This window comes from Gymnogyps californianus, chromosome 10 (genome assembly GCF_018139145.2).
Source record: "Gymnogyps californianus isolate 813 chromosome 10, ASM1813914v2, whole genome shotgun sequence".
In the NCBI taxonomy this organism is placed as follows: Eukaryota; Metazoa; Chordata; class Aves; order Accipitriformes; family Cathartidae; genus Gymnogyps; species Gymnogyps californianus.
The window spans coordinates 5,637,235-5,661,393 of record NC_059480.1 but is presented as its reverse complement, the minus strand read 5'-3'; the positions used below and the strand labels follow the sequence as shown (position 1 = coordinate 5,661,393).

The window sequence follows — 24,159 nt, the reverse complement described above, 5'->3', positions numbered from 1 at the left end:
TTTGGTTCAGTTTATTTCTACCAGTGTTTTTGGTGATTCAAAAATTAAGTACAATGAACTTCAACTACAGTCTCATTTTCAAGGTTCAAAATTTTTTACAAAACTTGAAAAGAATTTCTGGTAAGTTTTTAACTGAAGATTGAAGTATTTAGGAAATAATACAGAAAATAAGTGGGTTTGAACTGAAGAAACTTCAGGTTCTGGTTTCTTCTGCAACCAAAAAGATTTGCTAAGATTAGCAAAAGGCTTTGACCAAACCACGTTAGCATTTTTCAGCAAAAGCTTAATCATTCTAAAGAAAAAAAACCCCTCTTACTCCACTGTAATCCTCTTCAGTGTTTATCATGAACTTCATGAGAATCTTGCTACATGAAGTAGCAGTAGATCTGAGTTGCTTTTATCTTACATGACAAAACTAAACCACTATCTTAAAACACCAATGCAATGATCTTCTACCAATCTACCTTTCAACAGCTTTCTATTCAAAAGGATATGCTCAGGAAAATTATTCTTTGGGGCCTCTAGCAATTCCATGTGTTGATTTACTTGAGTTGACTTCTAGCTTATCTTTCTTTGAAGTTATATCTTTGATTTTTTTTTTCACTCTTAAGTGTGATCACATTCCTGTCACTTAGAACTTCAGACACTTTCATGAAATTTCTACTCTTGATGACAAAAAGGAAGCTGTCAAAACTCCAGAAATATGACTCTGGGAAATTTGGGTTTAATGAAGTTCTTTAGTTTGTCTGATACCCTACTGCTTTTTGACAGAATACCTCTGGCTTTGTACATTAGGAAGCTTTGGTGGTAATAGTAATAAAGAAAGGTTTTATCCCTTTTGTAGAGATGAACAGGACTGAGAATTCCTGGCATGCTCTAATTCTCCCAAGGGCATTACAGTAATTCTCACATTTGTCACTTGTCTGTACTATAGTAGCCTTCTTGGGGGGACCATGACTCCATTATGCAGAGTGGTTTTCACGCGGAGGTAGTGAATAGATAGCTATTCAGTGGGTGATCAGCATAAGTAGGAGACATAACAGGTGGTTGATATGAGTATGATGCTGATGGTAAAGAGCAGCATTTCCAGCCCACCTTCAGTGTAGCCAATGGAAACTATCTTGATATCACACAAAAAAGTGGTCTTGAAAGATGTTTTCTGATCTAAATCTTGCTCAAGGGAGAAGTTTTCTGATTATGTTGGGTTACAGGTGGTGCTAGTCTATAAAAGCAGGTACAAAGACCATGTTCAGTGCTGCCCTGAGTTCTCTGCTTTCCTTTAATTAGATTAGTACAGAGAATGTAACAGATATTAATTACCTGTACTTTCTTGCTTGTTGGTAATCCTGTAGTCTGTCTCTGGAGAGAATCCTATAGATGTTCACTGGTTGAACATAGGCTGCATCTCTGCTGCACAGAGCCCTCTGATTATCCCACCTTGGAGTAATGTGTGGTCCCAGGTTTGAGCTGAGCTGGCAGGGATGACCAAGTGTGGGAGGTGCTTTGTCTGCTCCCATCCTTATTTCTTTAACATGGAGCTGTTGCAGGCAGCAGCACCATGACAGGGTGGTCCTCCTACTGAAGACAAACTTAGTCTGGCCCCAGGATCTTTGAGGGCTGTAAGGGCTTGACAAAAAGATATATATGTGTGTATATATATATAAGCATGTGGGTGACTGCAGTTATCTCCTTCATTGTGCCCTGAAAGCAAACCTTGCTCAAATCACAGGTGGATGGATTCCTGAAATTGGCTACTTTGTGCTTGGTGGCTTCATTGCTGGCTCCCTAAAGAACTGCTGGACCTTGGAAAGGGCTTGCCCAGGGCAGGAGTGTATGGGAGATCAGTGTCCTTCCATACACTGACCTCTGGCCTCGATCCTCTTTGAGGCCAAGAAAGAGTTTTGCTCCCAACAAAGGCTGTTTAGCCCCTGGCAGTGAGGGAGGCAGGTGGGGCGCTCCCATGTACGGGAGGTGCCCAGGGCCAGCAGCCAGCTTCAGCAGGACAGGAGCACCAGTTACTAGATTGTTGAAGGCTAGGTTGTGCTGAGATATGTGGGACATCTCCACAGCCCCTGCACCCGCTTTGCTCTGCTCTGTAGTGGTGGGGACAAGGGGTACCCCAATGTATCCCAACTGTATGCTGGTTTATAACAACTTTGGTGTTAAAAATGAATTGTTTGAGCGTGTATGCCAAATTTTAGCCTGAAGCTGATTTTTACAGCCAAGTTATAAATCTTGAAAGTAAGGATTTGTAATAAACACTGGTACAATCTTGAAGCACAACAGTGCTAGTGGCAGTTGCTGCAGTGGTGTAATTTGAAAAAAAAAAAGTGTGTGGAATAGCTCCTGTTAATTACTCTTAAACCTGTTAGTGTGTTATGCCTGGCAAACCCTGAGAAGCTCAGCTTTCTGTGATAGAGGAATGGTGTTTAGTTTGGGGTTTACTCTTTTATAAAATCCAAACAAAGAAAAGATTAGACACTATAATGATTTCATGGTTTAAAATCTCTGTGCTAGAAACAACCTAATTAAATTCCTGACATCATCAGTTTTGTTAGTAAATAGTAACCATGGATGCGGAAGAGTCTTGCATCTCATTACATTCAGCATAGGGTTTCAATACAAGAGCCATTAGCTGTGGTGTGGAAATGTAAAAACGAAGGGAAAGTATGGGACACTTTTTGTTCTCCCATTGATCCAGAACACAGTCCTGGAAGAATATCTGTAATTAGCAGGGCTTTAATGTAGGGTTTTCTCTAGTGTATTTAAATGGCAGCATATTGCACAAGATAGAGACAGACTATATAAAAATTACTCAGACTCCAGAAAACAAGTAATTGTACAATGTAGTTAAGGCAAGTACATATTTTACACTGACTCATGATGGTATTTATATCTATGTTTCTCAAGAACAATGCAGTCCAGATGAATAAATCATTTATTATACCTGTCTTAATGTGGTTAAAAAAAATCCAGATTTACTTGGATAAGTGGTGACAGCATTGCATGTTTAAGCAAGGGTGAATTAGCATGCAGACAGCAAACATGGGCAGAAGGGAAACAGACTTTCTCATAAAGGAACTGATTAGAATTACTCAATGCCACTCTTTCTTTAACAGGAGATGTACTAGTTAGCACTTCATTTCAATACAAACAACAAACAAATGATGTTCAGTTACCAGGGTTTGACATAAAACTGGTGTCTTCAAAGGAAGTGAGGCTGATTCAACGCAATTAGAACAGATCTTGCTTTGGACTTGTGAATAAATTGGTACAATGTGTCTGAAAGCCACTATGCAGTATATTTGTCCACTCTGTAGGCTCCAGTTCTGCAGCTGAGAGGATTTATGCTCAGCCTTGCAAGTAGTGATAGTGGTTTCAAAGCCAGTAACAGGGTCCTCAATAATCATACATGCAGGTGTCTGACAGATCTTAATTTTTACACTAGGAAATGAGCTCATGTTATTAAAGGTTCATTACAGATTGATTTTTAGCAAAGGTTCAAATGTGACAACCACACAAAAAATAAGAATACAAAACCCACAATAAAATCCCATTCAGATAACACTGATGTACTGTGTGTCATCAGTTTCAAAAGGGAGATTTGCTTTAAAAACAGTGGCACAGTGCTGATCATCTGTTTCTTGCCATTTTTACTAATGGTTCTGTGGGAACAGGGTTCTCTTAAACTCAGGTAAGGTTCAGCCAGAGTCGCAGGGGGACATACACTTCTTTAGGAAAAGTGAGTGCTATGCAACTTTCTGTTAAGTGGCAACCTCCAATGCCTTTCTCTTAAGGAAAATGGGATGATCTGGAGATTGTGGGACTTGGTAAAGAAATTCCCATGACTTTTAACAGGCATTGGATCAGAGGCTGTTCTGTGATTCCTTGCACACAACCCAGTTTTCAAAAGACAGTGTTTAGGCTTCTCCTGTTGTGTGGGATTTCTTTACTGGTGGATGGAGTCGGAGTAGACTTCATGAGCAAGGACGTCTTTAGAAATCTATGAAAGTATAACCTTTTTAATATGAAAAAGGGTTTTCAGAAATTTCCTGTCATTGTTTAGAAATGTTTTAACTGTCAGTGATGGAAGAAAAAGACAGGAAAAAATCTTTTGTAGCTTTGATAGTGAAATATGTTAGGGGATAAAGGGGTCTGTATTGGAAGCTGATATCAATCAGAGTGTCCCTAGCATATAATACTGCTCTGGAGACCTCTTAAATGTGGAACTTTGTGCAATAAATCCATTCCTGCAACATGTTTATTCCTTTGTTACATTTGTGGGAAGCAGAGATTTCATTGCATATTCTGTATAGTGATGCATAAAATCCATATTTATAATCTTGCTGTATATATTCCACATGTTTGATCAACAGTATATTGTTTTGTTATATGGATTTGTTCTTTGCAACTAGGCCCTCTTAATGAGAAATTTCAGTGTCCCTGGAGAAGAAATTATGAAAATAAGTATTCAGTAATTCTTTTTTTGCTGATTTATTTGTATATCATATGTTTTATGTCATCTTGGTGCCCACAAAAGGACTTACTAGATCTAATGGGGAAATTACATAGCTATACTGCTAGCCTAAAGCATTGTTAAGCAAATTTCTTGCTGAAATTAGTGGTCATTACTTGAGAACTGTCTTTTTATTAGCAGAAATTGTCCTATTTCTAACACAACTTGACTATATCAGAATGCCTTTCATCAACCAATTGGAATAACTCTTCTGAATGGAGGTGGCTTTTCTTATGTCACTTTCAGTTCATTAGCTACATTTTTTTGTCATCTGGAGAGAAGGTCTAGCTTTTGAAAGGAAAGGTTTCTTTCATTGTAACCACAAAAAAGGTAAAAAAAAAATAGAAATCAGTGATGTTCTCTAAATGGGAGATGCTCAAAATTCATGCATAGCATTCAACTAGAGATACTGATATTTAGCTTTTTTTAAAATGGGGAAATTATTTTCTTGTTAAATGACTAAATAGCAGTGAAATACTATGTTTAAAATGTGAAGTTTATGGTACCAAGGGCCCTGACTCTAGTCCAGTTCTGCTTCTGTTGATATAGACTCTATTATTCAGCTGGCAGCGAAGTGGATTGATAGTTGAGGCCAGACCAGTTACTGCATGGAGAAACTACCCTCCTAAAAAAATCTGATTCAAATGATTAGGTTAGTGTTAAGGGGTAAATGCATCCTTCTCTAGTTGCTGCCATAATTGAAAGAAGATTGTGTTACTTAGAAGATCCAAGTTTTTTATGGCTTGAATTTTTCTGCATATGAAAGACTTTGAACTGGCTCTGCCTTTTAATAGCAAGTTTTATGTTTCTATTTGAACTTTTACCTCCCCCTGGAGCTTTGCCCCAACTTGCTGAAATCTTACATTTCATGTGGAATTCCTACCCTTTTTCAGGTGGAATTCTAAATTAGTGACAGTGCTGTTTTCTGCAGGGTGCTTCCTAACAGAGAGGGTCTCCCTCTGAAAAGGGCAATTACCTGAAAACCAGAAGCAGCCCTTGTGTGCCCATTTCTGACAGCTAACTGCAATTCTGCAGTTGCCTGGCCCTATGCAAACAGACCTCCAGTCCCTCTGTGCTCTACCAAAGCAGTTTTCTTTTCTTGCAGCAGACAGTAATAAGGATGAGAGCTGGTTCTCTTGGCTCTGGCAGTTTCAGTAAACTCCACTGTCCTTGTGCCAGGGAAATGGGAATGCAGCTTTACGATGGGTTTTATTTCTTTTTTCCCCTTTTTTTATATTCCTTTTCATCATTATTATTATTACTATATTGTTGTTATTGTTAGTATTGTATTTTATTTTACTTTAGTTATTAAACTGTTTTTATCTCAAAAAAAAACCCCAACCAACAGTGATGCCCAATGCAATTGCTCACCACCCACTGACCAATGCCTGAGCAGTGATCTGCCCCTCCTGGCCAGCTCCCCCCCATTTATATACTGGGCATGATGTTCTATGGTATGGAATACCCCTTTGGCTAGTTTGGGTCAGCTGCCCTGGCTGTGCTCCCTCCCAGCTTCTTGCACACCTGCTTGCTGGCAGAGCATGGGAAACTGAAAAATCCTCGACTTAGGATAAGCGCTACTTAGCAACAGCTAAAACATCAGCGTGTTATCAACATCATTCTCACACTAAATCCAAAACCCAGCACTGTACCAGCTCCTAAGAAGAAAATTAACTCTATCCTAGCTGAAACCAGGACAGATGGTATAGCAAGGGACACAGGAGGGAGTCATTTGTATGATTTCCCTGCTGCAGTGAACAGCTGTGGAAGTCCTGATTGCAAATTTCTGTATACTTTCATCTTTTTCTTGTTATGAAACAAGTACGGGGAGGAAAAAGTCTTTCCAGAAAGGAAATAAAACTAGGAAAAATGATTCAATGCAGGCAGCTTGGCATAAAGAATACTCTTGTCCTGGAAGAAGTGCTGCTTTCATGCCTATTTTCTCATGGGTGAACTTGAGGTATCAATAGAGTTGAATTCTCCTATTAAAAGAAATTCTTCTATTAAAAGAGTTTGGAGTGGGTATGATCACAGATCACTGGATTTTTTAGCCTGGGCATTAAAAAAATACATTTAGATTTTTCAAGAGTTCCTAGGAAGGGGCTTAGGACCCTGAACTGATCAGTTATCAAGAGGACCTTAAATATGCCTAGAAAGAACATGTCTGCCATGAACATGAGTTAGCAAGGTGGATTATCTCCCATTCCTGTTTCCAGCAAGATGTTTCCCTCGAGCACATTTTCTGGATGGCTTTCCAGGCTGCTCTGATTCTTCATCTCTCTTATTTCCTATCACTGTTCTCCTTTCTTCAAAACCACTGGTGCTGAGGAAAAAAAGCAAGTGCCCCACTGATGTATTTCACCTATGAGGAACAGAAAGGAGGATCCCTGTTGGCTATGAGCTTGATGTATGTGGTATTGAAGAGAGTGGGAAAAGCAGAAAGAAAAGGAATTTGTCGAGTTCTCATAGCCAGTTGTGGGAAGGGTTTTCTGTAGAAGATAGTTGCATTAGGAAGAGAGTCTCTTTAAGTCAAGCAATCCCTGATGTGCTATTGCTACCAGATGCTCTTAGATGCTGCCAAGTTGGGCAGGTTTCCCTTCTCTGTCACCGCTGTGTAAGTATCTGCTCTCAGCTCTTCTGAATGAATTTACTGAATGAAGAAAGAAGTCCACAGGAAAATTCCTGGTGGTGGAGTGCAGTGTGACTTGAAATAACACTGCCCCTGGTAATAATAGGTCAACAAAAATAGGAAAAAAACCTTGGGTTCCTGTCTCCTATAGTTAGGAGCTCATTCCTGTAAGGTAGATTGGATATTTTGGAGGTAGGGCTGTCTTTTGACTCCTGTGCTGAGCTATGAGAGATCATAACAGGTGTGCCAAAAACATGTTTTGTTGTCACAGCTCACCTATGGATCCCTGTGTACATAGTGGTAGTGATTTAGATCAGCCAATTAGATAATTAATTACTGCCTTGCTAAGGCAGCCCACACCCATTGTATAGCCACCTCATGCTTTTGAGGAATTGCATCAGCTTTTTGCATTTGTGTTCAGTTCGGAAGAGGGGTTGGGAACTGGCCCAGAGAGAAATCTCAACTTGCTTAGGGCTGTAAGTGTCAAAGGTAGATTACCCAAAATGTTGGCCCTAAGACAAAGACGACAGCAGTCGTCTTTACTCAGGAGGAGGAAATGAAATGTAACAGCCTCCATGAGTCATGCATTTTTAGTACATCAGCTTTCACTCTATTGCCAGGAAAATACACTAACTACATAGGATTTTGTCTGTCTTAAGTAAAGACATATTTGAAAGCTCTGGCAATGAAAGAGCTAACATACTGGACTGTGGATGCTATTGTTCTCTCCAACCACCTCACAATTCTTACTTGGTTCTTCCTCATGTCTGTTTTCTGCATTTCTCTTTTAGATGTTAGTAAGAAAGGGCCTCTGAACATCAGAAAATAGGTATTCAGTGCTATCTTGAATAGTGTCAAAATGAGCCAGCTGTCCATTTTCAATGGCTTAGATCTGGTTACCCCATCTCACCCACCTTTAAAAAGGTGTTCCTTCTGTGTTTATCCTGATCTGAATGTTGCTATGTACAAAGTGTCTGGCTACTTGCAACTCATTGGAGCGTTTTTCCCTCTTGGTGACAAACCATTTTCTGCGTAGCCTCTGTATCACATGTTCATGAGTCCTGTCAATCTGTCCCTTCAGAGTCACAGGTAGCTAAGATCTCATTCTGTGATAACCATTCCCAGAAAAATTTTCTGAGTACTTATGTAAGTTGGTAAGTACGTAATGGATAATTGCAAAAGGAGGGAACTGATTGTATCAAACAGCTTGGAAAATTCTTTCAGCAAAATAAAAACAAGAGGAAAGACTCATTGGGGTAGCAAAACATTCCTAGTTGAAACTTGGATCAAACTTGCTTTTAACTAGTATCTTTTTTAAGTCATTATCTTTGTGTCATTTTAAATCCAAGCTGCCCTCCTACATTAGATGATACTAAGGAAACTACAAAAGATCAATTTCACACTGTAAACATGACCTTTTTTAAACACAATCTATGCAGACTCATAGCTGGATGATCAGATTGTTTCAAAGAATATTGCAAACACAAGTGATCATGCTGAATCACTGTAAATAATTCCAATATTAAAGGTTCTGCACACAAAAAATGGCATGCTTCATAAAAAAAAAACATATACCAGAAGGAGTATCGGGGAAGATTTTCAAAGGCCCGTTAGTCAACTGAGGCAACTCTCCTTTTTATTCCCACTTTGCACCTTTGAAAATATCCCCAAGGTGCAGTTTTTTCCTTCCAAAGCAGAGCTGTATTAGGTTAATTATTGCCTTGCAAGAGGCAAGTTAAGGTGGATACTGATGTAAATCAGCTGTCTGTGAATACTCTTTAACATGATGTACTTTGACTAGAATAGTTAGGTTTTTCTCCATGCATCACGTACTTATCTAAATACATGAGGAATAAGTTTAAGCTCAGAATGTTGTTTGTCTTTGGCACAAACAGTGTATAGAGCCTGATTAATAGTGATTCTATACAGTCTTAAGCTTCTTGCATCTAGTTCGGATACCAGTGTGTAAAATCCAGCAGAGGGACATCGGATGGATTTGTAATGGTCTCTGAAGGGTCTTCAGCTCCATAAGCCAGTTAATGGATTGCGCACAGCCATATGTAGAACTTCCATTTCTTACAGCTATAATGGAATAATAGTTTTCATTTAATAACCAACCCAAGTACAATTCAATACAAAGACATATTATATTCCATTTTAGCAAATGAAGCATGCCACAACTTAAGTGGCATATTGGAACTAAAAAAAAAGTCTCACTCTACCTTTTCCTTCATGAAGAAGCTTGCCACTTATCAAGATCTTTAAGTGCAAATTCTGGTTGTGAGTACATACTAGGTCCTAGTATCTAGTTTACTGATGACTTTTAGGGCTTTTTTTTGGAGACATGATCTATTTCTTAAACTCATAATTTAAAGGGCTAAATTCTTGCATGCTGGCTTCACAAACAGCGCCACTGCAGTCACTGAGGAGAGCTGTGGCTGATACATTGCTTGCTGGAAGTATATAAACCCCATCAAAAAACTACCAGTATCCCCAGCTTCAGGATGAGGTCCTTCTGGTGAGCTGGAACTGCTTTTTTGGATGCCAAAGGTTCCTGTAGATTTTTCCTCAAGGGTCAGTCTAAAAACAGAGCAGAAAGTGGGTGTCATCCTTGTGTGTTACAGCATGGCACAAGCCCTTGTCTCTATGGTCAGAGGTGAGACATGTACAGGAGCACCAGGCCATGGCAGACCTGTCCCAGAGCTCACTGGGGTCACAGGAGCTTTGCACTCTTTTTGAGGAGTCTTGGAGCAGGCACACAGTTGCCACCAGGTAGACAAATCCTGATTCTTTCAACTCTCCAATCATGTGAAAAACTTGAGGACAGGTATTATGTCTTGGGGCCCACATTTGTTCCAGATTTACTGTGCAGGGCAGAAACCACTTATAACAAGCTCTGGACTTTTTTCTGAAGAAAAAAAATGAACTGTGTATAATAGGTAGTGCTATCACTGCTGAGTAATCTGTACTTCAAAGTCAAACAAAGCTTGCCTGTTACTTTGTGAAATACAGGTGGGATTTATCCTCAGTTTTGTCACTAAAAATTGCCTGTAAGAAATTCCAGCAGTCAGTGAGAATAGATGGCTAAGAATCCAGCTATGGCTCTATGGACCTGGAGTCCTCCAGAGACCGTCACAAATCTCATGATGTCTCCAAAGTGCTTGATTTGTGCAGAGGATGCTCTGATTTAGCAGAAAGATGCATATAAACTCATGTCGCCAGCAGCCTCTATTGGCGTCATAGATGCAGAGGCTCAAGAGAGTACATTATTCCAGCAAATGTCAGCATTAATTTATACTTGCTCAGGGCTCATCTGCTTTTTCCTGCAGTCTCTTGGAGAAGAGAGATTAGTCATGTGCATGAAAAATTCAGTGTCTAGCAGACGAAGCCAGGACCTGCTCAGCATCCTGGAGAGTGGTGTGTGCTGTGGGAGGAGGTGTGGTGAGGGGAGGGGTGGCAGCAGACTGACCTCCAAGCAGAGGTGTTTTGTCATTGCTTGTTACATCCTTTGTTAATGGAAGCACCGTGAAACTTGTGTCACTAAGAAGCTGCAGAGATGCCTCCCCAAATGAGTTTAAACTGCTGATCTGCTGGCAAGAACCACTAATATAGACCTGTTGCAATAGGGGAGAAAAATTTTACTGAAATCAGTGGACTTTGATAAGAGTTGGTCCCACAGTAGGACTGGAGCTAAAGGGGTCAAGTTCCCCTGTGTCACTTATGTGAAGAATTGCAGTGACTGCTGTGGTACTCATGAACAAAACCAATGGGGAAAACTTGCATTGACACACAGATTTAACTGAGCTGTTGCATTCAAGTTCTCTCACTTTGAAAAACACGTTTCAGCTCCAGGATTTCTTCTTGCATTAGATCTACAAGTCACTTTATGGTGTAAGACAAAACAGCGAAAGATGACTTTCAATATTTAACCAAAAGAAATCAGTTTTTAAATATGGTTGTTAAAAAAAATGCAGTGGTACATCTAACATGTAACATACATTAAAATGTAGCCTAGTGTGCTTCCTTTTTATTTTTCTGATTCTATCACATGTGCTCAGTCTGCAAAGGTGTTGAGCATTTGCCCTAACAAAGATCCTGCAGGCCAAGTTGTGCAAGACCTTTTCCACCATTTCCAGCTCTTGCTCTGAGGCACACCTCTACAAGTCCATTTGGAGTGAATGCATTGGGCAGTTGCTGAACCAGAGGGAAACGGAGGACAGTGGACTTGCCCCAGCATTGCAGAACCAGGAAGCTTTTCACAGTTTTCTTGAACTTGCAGATTTCTTCCCCAGAATTCTCCTATTGGAAATGCTTATCATAGACTCTTCAGCACTGAGATCTTTAGCAAGGGTGTTTGTCTAAAACTGACAACATTGAATGCCAATTAGGAAAAGCTCTTTTCAACATGTATTTTTTTAATGAATAGCATATTTTAAACAAATGTTTTTCAGACTGCATAGGCAAACTTCCCAGGCATATTTCAGCAGTGACTTGTGCCTGTTCTGCTATTGCTGTTCCAGCCTCCAGGCTATCAGGCTGCTGTTGCCCTTCATTCTGAAGTGGACTAGGAGTATAGTATGGATCTAACATCTGGAAGTTTGACTTAGTGAAATGTGGTGCTTTTTTCATGTCTGTCAGTTTGTTCCTCTCTTCACTGCAGATATTACTGGTAAATGATGGTCTATCTTCATGCCAGCATTTAACACAATCCTCCCCTTACAGCAGCTCATATACACAGTGGGTCTCTTTATGCAAGTCTAGGATGACTTGTGCTGAGTAGCTTTGCAGAGGCTCTTACCCAAAAGTGTAAGGCAAGCTGATGGCTGTCCACAGAGCGAGTTGCCTGTCTCATTTGACCACCACCTGCTCTGTGGAGCTGAGCTTGAATGGGATTCTTGGTACTTGGGATGGGATTGGGCAGGATTTGACTTCAGGGAATGAGGCAAGCTTGTGTGTGTTAAACAAGTTTGAAGGCATGATTTTAGGCTAGAAAATATAATTACACAGCAGCTGGTCCCCTATAATACCTTTTCTTTAGCAACAAAAGTTATCTTCAGCACCTACTCAGAGTCCCTACTGGTGGTTGGTGCTTTATGATGCTGTGTGTGCTGACTGGAGCATGCTTTGATCAAGGGCAGGTCCTGCATGCTGGCTGCTTGGTAAACTTCACACAGGTGTATTGTTGGGTCCCCTGATGTAACCCCTACAACCAAATTGTAAGGAAAGGAGTGATTCTCATGCCATGGCGAGGGCTTCCCATGGGAGCCTCCATTACCATCAACTTCAGGGTTTGCAGGTGGGATGCCATGAGGCTGGCAGCAGTCCTAGAAACTTGGTCCTAGTGCTCTTTGCAGGTGTCAGATGGGGGGAAGTTAGGTGAGTTTGAAGGCACATGTGCTAATACATAAGCTAATGTGAGCAGGTGATGTGAACCTGCTATGCCATACATGAGTGTGGTGGCAACCAGCCTGCTTTTGTCATAGTTGCAGGAAGGGTCATGCTTTTTTCACTAGACTCAACCTGTGTCGTGCTGGAAATCCAGAGCCCTCTCCTCCTCCCTTTCCTGTACTCCTTCCAGACATAATCCCCCTCTGCTGCTGCAGTCCTCCAGCCCATCTTGCTGGATAACAGCTGCAGAAACTTGTGCCCAGGTATGTTTGTGAACCCAGGGTTAAATAAGGGCGTACTTCATACCCTCCCCATGAAGGGAAGAGGTACTACCATTTTATGTGATCCAGTATGTGGAGGCTTGCACTCTGGACACACAAAAAGTTGAAAAGATCTGCAAATATGCTAGTGAAGTTTGGGAGTAGCAGCAATATGTTTTCTGGTTGTATGTTTGTTCTCATTAAAGAGATTTACTTTACTTCGCATCCATATGGTAAAGATAACAAATGCTGCTGTACCAGCTAAGAAGTGCAGAGGGTTCTGAGCTATAAAATTTTGCCACAAAGCTGAACACATAAACAAGTATTCTGAGGACAGAAAGTGGTGGCTAGTGGGAACAGTAATGTGAGATGTCAGAGGAGTTCATTTATTTTGATAAACTAGTTTATATTCTAGGATGCTTTTTCTCATGTTGATAAAGTATCAATCTTAGCTATGAACTTTGCTATTTATGACCTTTCATGTAAAGTTGCAAGGCAGAAAGGAAAGATAAACAACTTGAACAATACAATTAAGGCAAACCCAGAATTTGGTCAATGAGAGACACCAGTGTTAAATCATCCCATGGAAACAGAGCTATTTGAAAATGCAGTGGCATCACTTACAATACAGTGGGCAATTAGTTTTAATTAACTTCAAATTCTGACACATAGTTAAAAATCATCTTTTCTGAGTGCCCAGCTAGACAAATGAAAGTTGGGCCATTTTGTCCTGCTAGAAAAAGCTATTACAAATATTATAATGATGCTATTCACACTGTGAACCAGCTGTGAATTCTTGGTGTTCACTGTGATATTACTCTTGTGGTGTTGGGAGGAGGAACTTCTGAAAGGCGTGCAATAAGTTACTGGCTTCTTTAATATGAAACCTATTTCCATTATTAGTCTTTTGAAGTATGTGGAACTAGAGCTAGATACTTCAGCTTACATTATGCAACCCTTACTCCTTGAGTAATCTATTTGATTTCCCTTGGGCTCTGTGTGGCGGCTTCTCACATGAGTAAGTTCAGAACCTTCTTGCTTGTCCCAGCTAAATGAATTTGTATGCTGAGCCATGCAGATAAGGGCAAAGAGTTATATTCATCTGCTCAGTGACCAGGATGCTTTAGGAAGAACAACTCAAACAGAACGAGCTGGTATGACTGAGATGGGAAAACTGTTTGTTACTGTGCAGTCACCTTCATGTCGTGTTCCTCATGCATCGTGTCAGTTATCAGCCCTGGGACATGCTGTGTTTCTGAGTAAGAAAAGTCTGTGTGCCTTTTTCTCCCTTAGATCTCCAGTGAGACTTTAAGATGCCTATTTCTCGGGGCAATCTTTTTATGACAAAAACAAGCTGCTCTTCTGGGGATTAGACTGATGTTCTCAGCTGATGTCAGAGAAAATACATAGCAGTCTCTGGTGGCCAGGGTGTGATTTGAAATTGTGATCTAGAGAGGGAGAACTCTGATAATGTTGGACATGGTGTAATCTCTAAATAAGCATAGCAGGTCTGATCTCTGCCAGAGGAGACAAGTCAATGGGCTAAAGGATTTTTGGTCTGAACTAAAATAATTGCTTTCATACTGTTAGAAGGAAATACTAGAAAATGATGAAAAAGTGGAATTCTCTTCAGCATTGTCTATAGGATGTTTTCTCTTAACTAGTGGCTGTCCTGACTTGCTGGGTTGTTGCACCAATTGTATTTCTTTCATAGATCTTTTGTTGGTTGGTGGTCTAATAATTTTTTTAAAAATGAGTGTTATGGTATAGTTAACAGCTGTGCCTTTCAGGCATGATTTTTTTTCTTTCATAAAAAAGTACAACAGGCACTTAAACTGTGCATTTGAATAGGTCTGGTAAAGTGAAAAATACCCATGAAATAATGAGGCAGCACAGGAATACTGCATTCTGACCATCAAAAAGGTCTGCACACATTCTTTCCATGTGGAGTACATACAGCACAGGAAACAATTCATGGTATGGCAGCATACTTATTCTCCTTGTGCTCAGTACTTTGAGTGAATGAGAAAAGAAGGAAATGGGATCTCTAAACAAAAAAAAGAGAATGATAGGCTTATGCTGGTAATCTTTCTATTAGTTTCATAGTGTTCATCACTTTAACAGGATGAGAAAATTTTGAGTAAAATTACCAGAAATAATTTTCTAGCAGTGCTTTTTAGTCTTGGCATAGTTATGAATATTTCATGCATGACTTTTTTATTATTGAAATCTATATTTAAAATTTCATATTCAGCTTTAAAGTTTGCTTTGACTTGAAATATAGTAGTCTTCAGAAAATAGATTTAACTTTCTTAAAAGAAGAAAAAACTGAAAATTATAAAAACCTGAAAAAAGAAACTTGTCTTAATTACAGATTCTTCTGGACAGAGGATTTTGCATTTCTTTTGAGACTGATTAAGTTGTTTTTTTAAATGAAAATCAGCATGTGGTTTGGGCTCATTCCAGTGACTTAAACAGGTCCCTTAATTTTCCTTCTGAGTAGTCAGCTGAGTTCCTCAGGTGCTTCAGTGAAACCTGTACCTTGGTAAATTGGACCTCTAAAGATAAAATAAGGCTTTAAAGACTAGATTACTAGCTTTCCTGGAATGGCTGAGATGCACGCAGTAAGGCTTCACTCTGGCAGCTGAATTGGCAAAAGCAGACCTCGTGCCCATTAAGTCCCATTCGTGGAAAGTCCAGTGTTGGAGATAAGCTCATCTCAAACATAAGGGAATTAGTCCAGCTTCCATTTAAATTGCTGGCAAAGCTCCAGCTATATTCAACAAGAGAAGGGCTGAGGCAACAGGCATACAAAACCCTGTTTCTAGGCCTGATCCCAGCTTTTCTTACACATCCAAAGCTCATGCTGAGTATTGTGGTTACTTTAGCAGGATTAAGACTGAGCGGATTGTTTGGGCAGATTTATATTGCTATTCATTGTAAGAAGTACTGATACAGTTCTCAGTGATGTATGGTTAATAAATATTCATTTGTTAAAAACCAAGACACCTGTTGACGAGGTAAACTGTGATTGTTCCAAGCAAATTGCTGAAGTGTGGTAGAATGTCATATACAATAATTGGTTAAATGGCTCTTCTGTTATCTGTAGCCCTCTTCCAGCAAAGCACTTAGGCATAGGTTTGCTGTTAAGCACCTGACTACCTCCACTAAAGTCAATCTGACTGCCCTGCTGTATGTGGAGCACATGTTTTGGAGAAATAGGGCCTAAATTACTTGGGGTCCACTGTATTATACTTGTGGTGTGTGTTCTCAGTCCTCCGGAAAGTCAGTTGCGCCCAAACATGACACTGGGTCTGATCATCATTTTGTAGGGGGAAACACCCAAGGTGCCTGTCACTTTACGCTTTGTGGGTTTAGCAATCTTGCATGCTCATTGGTGCCAGAAGGCTATAATTTGTCACCAAAGTAGTGTCCGGAAAGGTGTGATAGTTAAGTGTCAGCTCAGAGATGCAGAGCTGTCAGGGAGGCCAGTGTTTAGCTGTGGGCTGTGTGGGAGTGTGTGCATGCACATCACCTGGGACTACTGAAGGTGATAATGACCACCTTATTGTTATGGGTGATTCTGAGCAGCATGTTCTAGAACACTTCTTTTAACTAAAAAGGCATATTTAAATGTATTCAGACATGTCAGTGACAAAGAAATACCTGTTTCCTAAATTAGCCTCAAACTTTTCCTTTTCCCTTGCTCCTATCTGCACAACATTTAAAAAAAAAGAGGAAAAATGTAATTGGGGACAAAAACCTACACCTGAACAGTGTGCGAGGGGTCTACATATTTTTTTGCAGAGGGGAAAAAAATTCAGACTCCAGCCCCAAAAACATAGCAGGCCATCTTTAACGCTTCTCAATATAGTTATTACAAAACCATAAGAAATGTAAATGTTTCCTTATGTATTGCAGTAACCAGTATTACATATATGGACATTCCAGTTCGCTGACATTGAGTTTTCTGTTGTATTTATGTACATGTATAATTCAGGTTCCTTAGCAGGATTTTGAGGAGAGGAGGGGAGCTGGAGATGATAATGTAATGGACTGTCCTTTACTAACAATATGAGGACCAATTAAAAAATACAAATAAGCAACATGACTTAACATAGCCAGAAAAAGACAGGTGAGGAAAAGAACACCCATCATATAAAGATGAGGCACTAAAATAAATCATAGTAGAAAAGGATTAGCCATTTGGGATTTGAACTTGCCACCCACTGAAAACAATGGCAAAAATCCCACTGAATTAAATGCCTCGAGCCCTTGCACAGGATTGATTAGATGCTATTTATAGAATAACATATATGCCAAATAATGCTGTTCGTCAAGTAAATTATTCGTCAGATCCATCATCCTGCCATTTCTTTTCTGGCAGAACTCCCACTGAAGTCAATGGGAGTATTGTTTAAATAAAGTTTTTTAGGATTGGGCCTGAGGTTAAACAAAATGCAACTGGGGCAACTTGTTCCTCTTCCTTGGAGTTCATAAAACCACATGCTGGACAATAGGTAGGCAGCTGGGGTGCTGTGCCTTGTGACGCTAACTGTTCTTTCACTGATGCTGATTATTCCCTCATCTCTCTTTAATCTACCTGTTTCCACCTCAGTTTGGGGTCTGATCCTGTTAATGTGTGTGTATAACTTAAACCTTGCTGGCAGTATAACCCGTATCAAGCTGAAAAGGAAGTTAACTTGTATCAGTGTCCGTGGGCCCTGGACTTCCTGGGGGCCAGCCCTTTGGGTGTGCTGTCTTGTTCCCTGCTGTCCTGGGCTCTTGTGGTGGCCTTTGGGAGCTGCAAAATGAGCAAAGGACTGCAGCGTTGACCTGGGTGAGCAAAAGGCTTCGAAGGTGACTTTTTCTCTTTTGAATGTAGAAGCCTGATTATATGGCTGGCTTGTTCTTCCAGTTTGTTTTTTACAGGTTAAATGTTCTGAATCAAATTGGGTTGTGGTGGTTTGGTTTTTTTCCTTTTCAAAAAAGAGAGAATTAATCTCTTGCTGTCTTGATAGGAACAAAGTTAATACAAGCAAATTACTTAAAGGATTTGTGCTTCTAGCTATTAAAATGCAAGTCAGGCAACTATCTACAGTTGAGCTCAGCTTCTCATTACTACCTATGGGAATGTATAATGGTTAAATTAGCTGCAGGTGGGCTCCCCTGTTGCTCCAGGAGCACATTAGAAGCATCTTGAGGGTTGCAAGTAACCTTAAAGAAATCAGACGTAATGGCCTCAAACAATAGTAATTCTTGTAGCTTGTAACGTGCTCCATATGTTTGAAAGGTACTGTGCAAATGGGGCTGTTTGTGGGAGACTTCTTGGGTTTGGCTTCTCTGGAAATTGAGTGTTTTTGTGAAATGAAAAATATTCGTGGATGCTGAGCATAGTTCTATGCTGAAATGTGTGGTAAAGCAGTTGATACCGAAGCATGCCTAGGGCAATGAAAAGATTGCAGAAGACCTTTCTGATGGTGACACTAGCTGCTCTCAAGGGGGTCTCAGCCCCAGGAGGGGTCTATGTCCCCCAAAACAACATAGGATGTAACTGCTGCTGGCTTTTGTACAAATCAACAACTTCATATATGCAGTTGGTACATAAGGATGTGTTTTCTTGTGCAAACCTTCTTCTAGTCTCTGCAGTGACTGTTGGCCAGAGTTAACACTTGTCTCACGAAGACTCTTCCATGGCCTCCATGTCATCTGCTAGGAATTTCAGCATCGAAGCAAACTGTGCATGATTTTCCAACCTGCTGTGCTTAGGGGTTTTATATTTACTGCTCTGTTTGCACTCTGTACCTGTTTTTCTTGACAACCGCATGCTGAGGGAGCGTGTCTGAGAGAGTGCATCTCCCTCGGTACAGGTCCTCCCTTCTTTTGAGGCTCTTTGGTGACTTGAATTGACCTAGATCTGCCGCCTTGGTCTTCATGGCCTGCAGAGACTGTACAGATGCTCTGTAAAAACTCTTGTGCTCAACTTCCCGTGAGGCTGCGCAGCAGTACATCAGCAGTCCCCACAGCTACCTTTTGCCGCCTCGCGTGGGTTAGCGCGGTGGGGCAGGAGGGGGGCAGGCAGGCCTCTCCCGTGGCCTCCAGCACCCCCTCTCCATCCGCGCTGCTCGAGGCCGAAGCCCTCGGGCCGGTCCGGGGCGGGCGCGGTGCAGCCGCCCGTCAGGGCTCTTCCTTCTCTCTCTCTTTCTCTCTCTCTTCTCCCCGTAATTGCGGCAGAAGCCAGCGAGCGGGGGGCGGCGGCGCCCCCTCGGACCCCGCGGGCGGGCGGGGAGGGGCGGGGCGGCCGCACTCGCCGAGGAGGAGCGCGGGAGGCGGGCGGGGGCAGCGCCGCCGCCGCCGGGACTGGCGCCCGCCACCGCCGCCCGGCACACGGCCCGCGCCCCGCAGCGCTCCGGCCCGGCCCGCGGCCGCCGGGGGTGCGAGATGGCCGCTGACGGGAGCCGCGGGGTCCTGGGGCTGTGGCTGCTGGCGGCGGCGGGGCTGTGCGGCGGAGTGGCGGCGGGCAAGTCCCCCAGCTGCCACGAAGTGCGGACGGCGTTCCAGCTGCGGCAGATCGGGCCCCTCAAGCTGGTCCCCGACGTGCCCACGGCCGGTCAGTACCGACCCACCCGCGGGGTGGCTTCTCCGCGCCGGGGGGTGCCGCGGGGCGCGGGTTGCTGCGGGGCGGCTCGCGGCCGGGGGCCGTGCCGGCCGGGCTCGCCTCTGCCTGCGCCCTCGGAGCAGCGGGGCTCCCCGCGGGCGGCGTCGTCCCGGGGTCCTTCCGCGGCTCCGGTACCGCCGTCGGGGGCTGCGCGCCTGCCTGCGAAAAGCCGGTGCACCGCGGCTCCCTTCATCCAGCGCCGGCTTTCCTGCCGGACACAGGTAGCGGGGAACTAAGCGGATTTGGCATGCCTTTTACTAAAATAAACGACTTCCTAGGAAAAGAGACCGCAATGACTCCTCGGTCTTTGGATTGTGCAGGTATTGCTTATTGATCGCCACCGTAAGCACCAGGCCTTTTTTCCCCGCGTTGAAGACCGGTGTGATGCCTTTGCTTAAGTACCTAAAGCAGAGGCTTCCTCCTGTGAAGGATCGCTTTCTTAGAAGGCAAATTAGTAACCGAGTCGTTAAGGAACGCTTGTTTTGCTGACCAGATGTAGGGATCCTCAGGCAGGCTGGTGAATACACTGTAACTTCTGAATTAGGAAGAGTTATCTTGCAAATGAATTCAGGAACGTTGTTACAAGGAAAGGCAGAGGTAACACCTTGGAGGGATACAATCAACAGAACTTAGCTTTTGCTTAGTTAAGCAGTAACTCTGCAGTACTTAATACTTGTGAAAGTTGATGAGTAGAGTGGTGTTCCCTTTTGCCTTTTCATACAGTTCCTGAACAATGCGTGACAGCAATGAAATGGAAAAGTAACACACATATAATAAGAAAAGATTTTTCTTGCATATTCTACAATTACCCTGTAGAATTCATTGTAAGGGGATAAAGTACATTATAATGTCAAAAAATGATTAAACTGTTATGAATGACCATGTATCTATCTAGGTAATGAAGTCACATCCCTGACTCTTACATGTTTTAAGAAAACCTTTACAAGAACTGGAATAAAAAAGCAAAGTCTATCAATCTCATAAAACAATCTCTAGCTGCCTCATGCTAGCACAATTGCCTGTAGGTGTGTGGTGCTATAAATGTCAATTTGGGTTGTTGCTTTATTATTTTTTCACTTTTTTTTAAGCAGTTCAATTCAAAGCCTGCTGAGTTTGATGGAAAGACTTCTTATCTTAAATGAGTTTTGGATATGTTTTCTGGCATGGGTTTCTGTCTTGGGGACTAAATTTGATAGGCCATTGGGCTGATCTCTTACGGCAGCTCTTATGGCAGTAAACAATTGCACAGTGCTGGTGATCTTTACCTTCACTTTGCATAAAGTAGTTGAGATGACACATGGCTGTTAAGTTGTCCGTGAGCAAGGAATCATTCCTCATTTTGTGGCAAGAAGAGACTTGCAGGAATAGCATTTTGAAGCTTAAAGCATGGTACTGTTCTCTTGTGCTGGTAGAGGCATCAGATCAAGCATCAGGTTTGTCTTTGAGAGCTAAATATGAAAGTAAAAAAAAAAAAAAACCAAGGGTTTTCATCCATTTTGATGCATGCTTAACCCTTTTTCCTGAGCTCTTTCTGGAAGAAGTTCCTCAAACTTTAATTAAATTGATTTTTTTTTTTACATTTTCTATAAAACTCTAGTACTGTAGGTGAAACTTGAGGAAAATTGCGTGCTTCCAGAAGGAAGGTGTAGATGCTGCAATGCTTCAGAGAGGTTTCATTGTATTCTTGTGTCATATTGAACTTTCCTATTGAGTAACAAGCTCTCAGAAAATAAATAGCATGAGAGAAGGTGAGGGAGGGTAATACACTTTTAAATTTTAGCTCATAAAGGTTTCTTTTGGAGAGGATGACTGGAGCAGAGGAGAGCTGAGGAAAAGTGGCGCATATTGATCTTCCCTGTTTAAGTATACTCAGCTCCACCAAAGCTGGTGTGTTTTAATGATATCTTGCCAGGCAGTAATGCCTTCTGTCTTGTGCCCTCTTTTAATTAAGTACTGAAGTGTTTTCCAGTGTTTTCATCTGGCAGCTATGATCAGTGAATATATCTTAATACCACTGCCCCCTACACATTTCTCTCTCTCTTTCTAGGACATTGAGGCCCATTTTATGCATTTTAACAACACACAAATGTTGAGGCATCTCCCCTGAAGACTTCAGACAGTTGTCACTTAAAGTAGAAGGGGGAAGAGTGGTGGGCAGCTGCGGGTGACACTGGAGAGCAGTGTGCTCAGCTGAATCTAGTGCTGAACGAAGCCTGTGGAGAGCTTCCTGCTAACTTCTGCTAGTGTGGGCCAGACCTGCACATGCACCGGGGTGCTCCTCGGTCCTCAGTTGCTTGCATGTTGTTTTGGCTTGTTTTCTCTAAAAAACAGAACTTCTGCAGTCCTGTTGTCTGTTTACTAGATATCTTCAATTGCAAAAGTGTTGAAAGCCCTTGGCTAATCTCAAGCCAATATTTATAGGCTAATACAACAAATCTGACAGAGGTTAAAGTCTTAAGGATTATTAAGCTCTTATAACCTTCAGGAAAATCAGCAGCTCAGTTGAGGAGAGAGGCCCAACCCAGGGCTGGGCGAGGGATCAGCAGGCAGACTGTCAGGTGTATATTTTCTGTCTCCTCTTACAGGTGGTACCGATTTCACCCATAATAAAATGAACTCTAAATACTTGGGAGAGTTTGTAGCCTACACCCTCCTGTGGTATGAGTTGTGGCTGCAGTGTTGAAGTTGCACACTGATGGATCCCGGATACAATGATGGATCCTGGATACAAGCTTCATGGGGACTGGTAGCTGCCTCCCCGTGTTACATGTGGTCTGCAGACAGGTCGCTGTGTTTGGTCAGTGGGTAGGAGAGGTGCATCAGTATGACCTACAGTGAGATGGAAAGCGGCTTTGGGCAGGACCTGCTAGCCTCTTGTGTGAAATGTAGTGGTAAGGGAAAGAGGAAGACTCCTGGGGAAAACATGCTTTTGTTTTTAAGGTGTGATGTGAATCTGGCAGCAACCTTTCTGAAAATCACCACCATCCAAAGTGAGCTCTTAGAGATGCCTAGGAGCCTCCTCTTAAACTTCTCTTCCATAGTTTCCCCCAAAAGACATGAGATATTTTTCCACTCTGAAATCTAGTCCATTAATGAGTGCAGGACTAAGGAAGAAGAGTGTTTTGACATGGGACGGATACAAGGCCCAAACAACAGGTATTTTTGAGCAGCAAGTCTCCTTGGTCTGTCTGTAAGATTTTCTCTTCCACTAGTGGAGTCTGTGCTGCTATCTGGTAGCCTGCTTTTCTGGAACAAACTGAAAGTTTCAAGGGTAATTTGCTGTAAATAGCAAACAGATTGGTCAGGTAGAGGTACTGCTGCCTTGGCTGTGATTCAGAGGAAGTTTTTTTTTTTGTGTCTTCCCCCAGACTGGAAAATGAGGTAATATGTTCCCGGTCTTGTACTTTGATTATCACAGGCTGAGCTGGGATGTTTTTGTAGGAGCTCCTTGGTTAACATTTTGATGAGAGAGAATTATATGCTGTCTCCAAGGGTGAAGGGCTGTGTTAATCCTGCCAGAGGACTAAGCCTTTGGTTCCAGGGAGTCTAGATATCTCAAATCTGATGCGTACTGCTACGTATGGTATTTCTCCCAGACATAGGGCTGCAGTTAGCAATACCCTGTGAGCCCTGGGTTATATTACAGTGTAACTGCACACTGGCATGGGGTGTGTTTAAAGTTCCGTTTATTCACAGGCTTTTCCGTGGCATGGAGCACGGTGGTGGCTGGCTGTCACTGCTTTCCAAATTCACAGTAGGAAAACTGAATGAACCCAACTGGAATCTGTGACTTGTCCACATTCAGGCAGTGAATTGTAGCAGAACTAGCATAAAAGTAGCCCTCTTGATTCCTTTTGTAATCACGTAAACACAAGAACATCCTCCCTGTTTATATAGACTCAGTTCTCTCTCTTTTGCTTATGGACTAGTGTATGAACATGCAAAAAAAAAATCTGTAAACATAGGATAAGTAGGGATAGAAGAATTGGGCTGATTTCTGGTAAGCAAGAAAAATATTTATCATTTGTGAAAGAATTCTAGGAACTCTTTACCTTCTAAATAATCATCTTGTTGAGGACTACCAAAAGGATGATCTGCTTATCTTGCTGCTCTACTGCTTTACAAAGAGCACAGAAGCTGCCCAGATTGTGCTCAGGGACTCACTTCTGAAGGGCAGATTTTGTCCTATTAAAAGCTTCTTTATTATCTACTGCCATCCTGCACCTTAAATCAGCAGGAGCGTTCATTACCATGTGTATGTACTGAATATCCCATAGCAGAGCTGGACTTGCATTAACAATTTATACATTAAAACTATTTCACTTTCTGAATAGCAACAGGGAAGTCCTAGATTCCTACCAGAAGCTCCTTGCTGCATGTGGTGCATGCATTAGACTGGATCTCATCCCATCTCAGCCTGTGGCAAAGCTCCCATCGTGTTGAGAAAGGAGCACGAGCTAGATCCCTTTTTGAATATATCCAAGAATATCTATTAAACTAGCCATTTTATTATGAAATGGGTCATGCCACACTTTATTTTCCTGTTTTTCTCTTTTATTATCACTCAGCTCTTTATTTCTATCATCTTAATGAGAACACTGTAATTCCCCTGGTAAAGGTGCAGTGCTGAAACACATTTTGCTCACAGCAGCTTTCTGTCAAAGTCACTCATAAGTCTGGTGTGTGCCAGATGTGAAATGTACTTGCT

General features: G+C 41.9%; 1 protein-coding gene across 8 annotated transcripts in view; it reads left to right on the top strand.

Annotated features, from left to right (window-relative positions):
- LOC127019914 (glypican-5-like) overlaps positions 1 to 24,159 on the top strand; it is a 445,164-nt gene that overhangs the window by 35,807 nt on the left and 385,198 nt on the right. For 3 of the 8 annotated variants that reach the window (XM_050902220.1, XM_050902226.1, XM_050902225.1), the window contains exon 1: positions 19,235 to 19,403. The exons of the other annotated variants lie outside the window; for them this stretch is intronic. In XM_050902220.1, the coding sequence (XP_050758177.1) occupies positions 19,235 to 19,403 (169 nt within the window). Of the gene's footprint in view, positions 1 to 19,234; positions 19,404 to 24,159 lie in introns of those variants that run through there. 8 annotated transcript variants of the gene reach the window in all.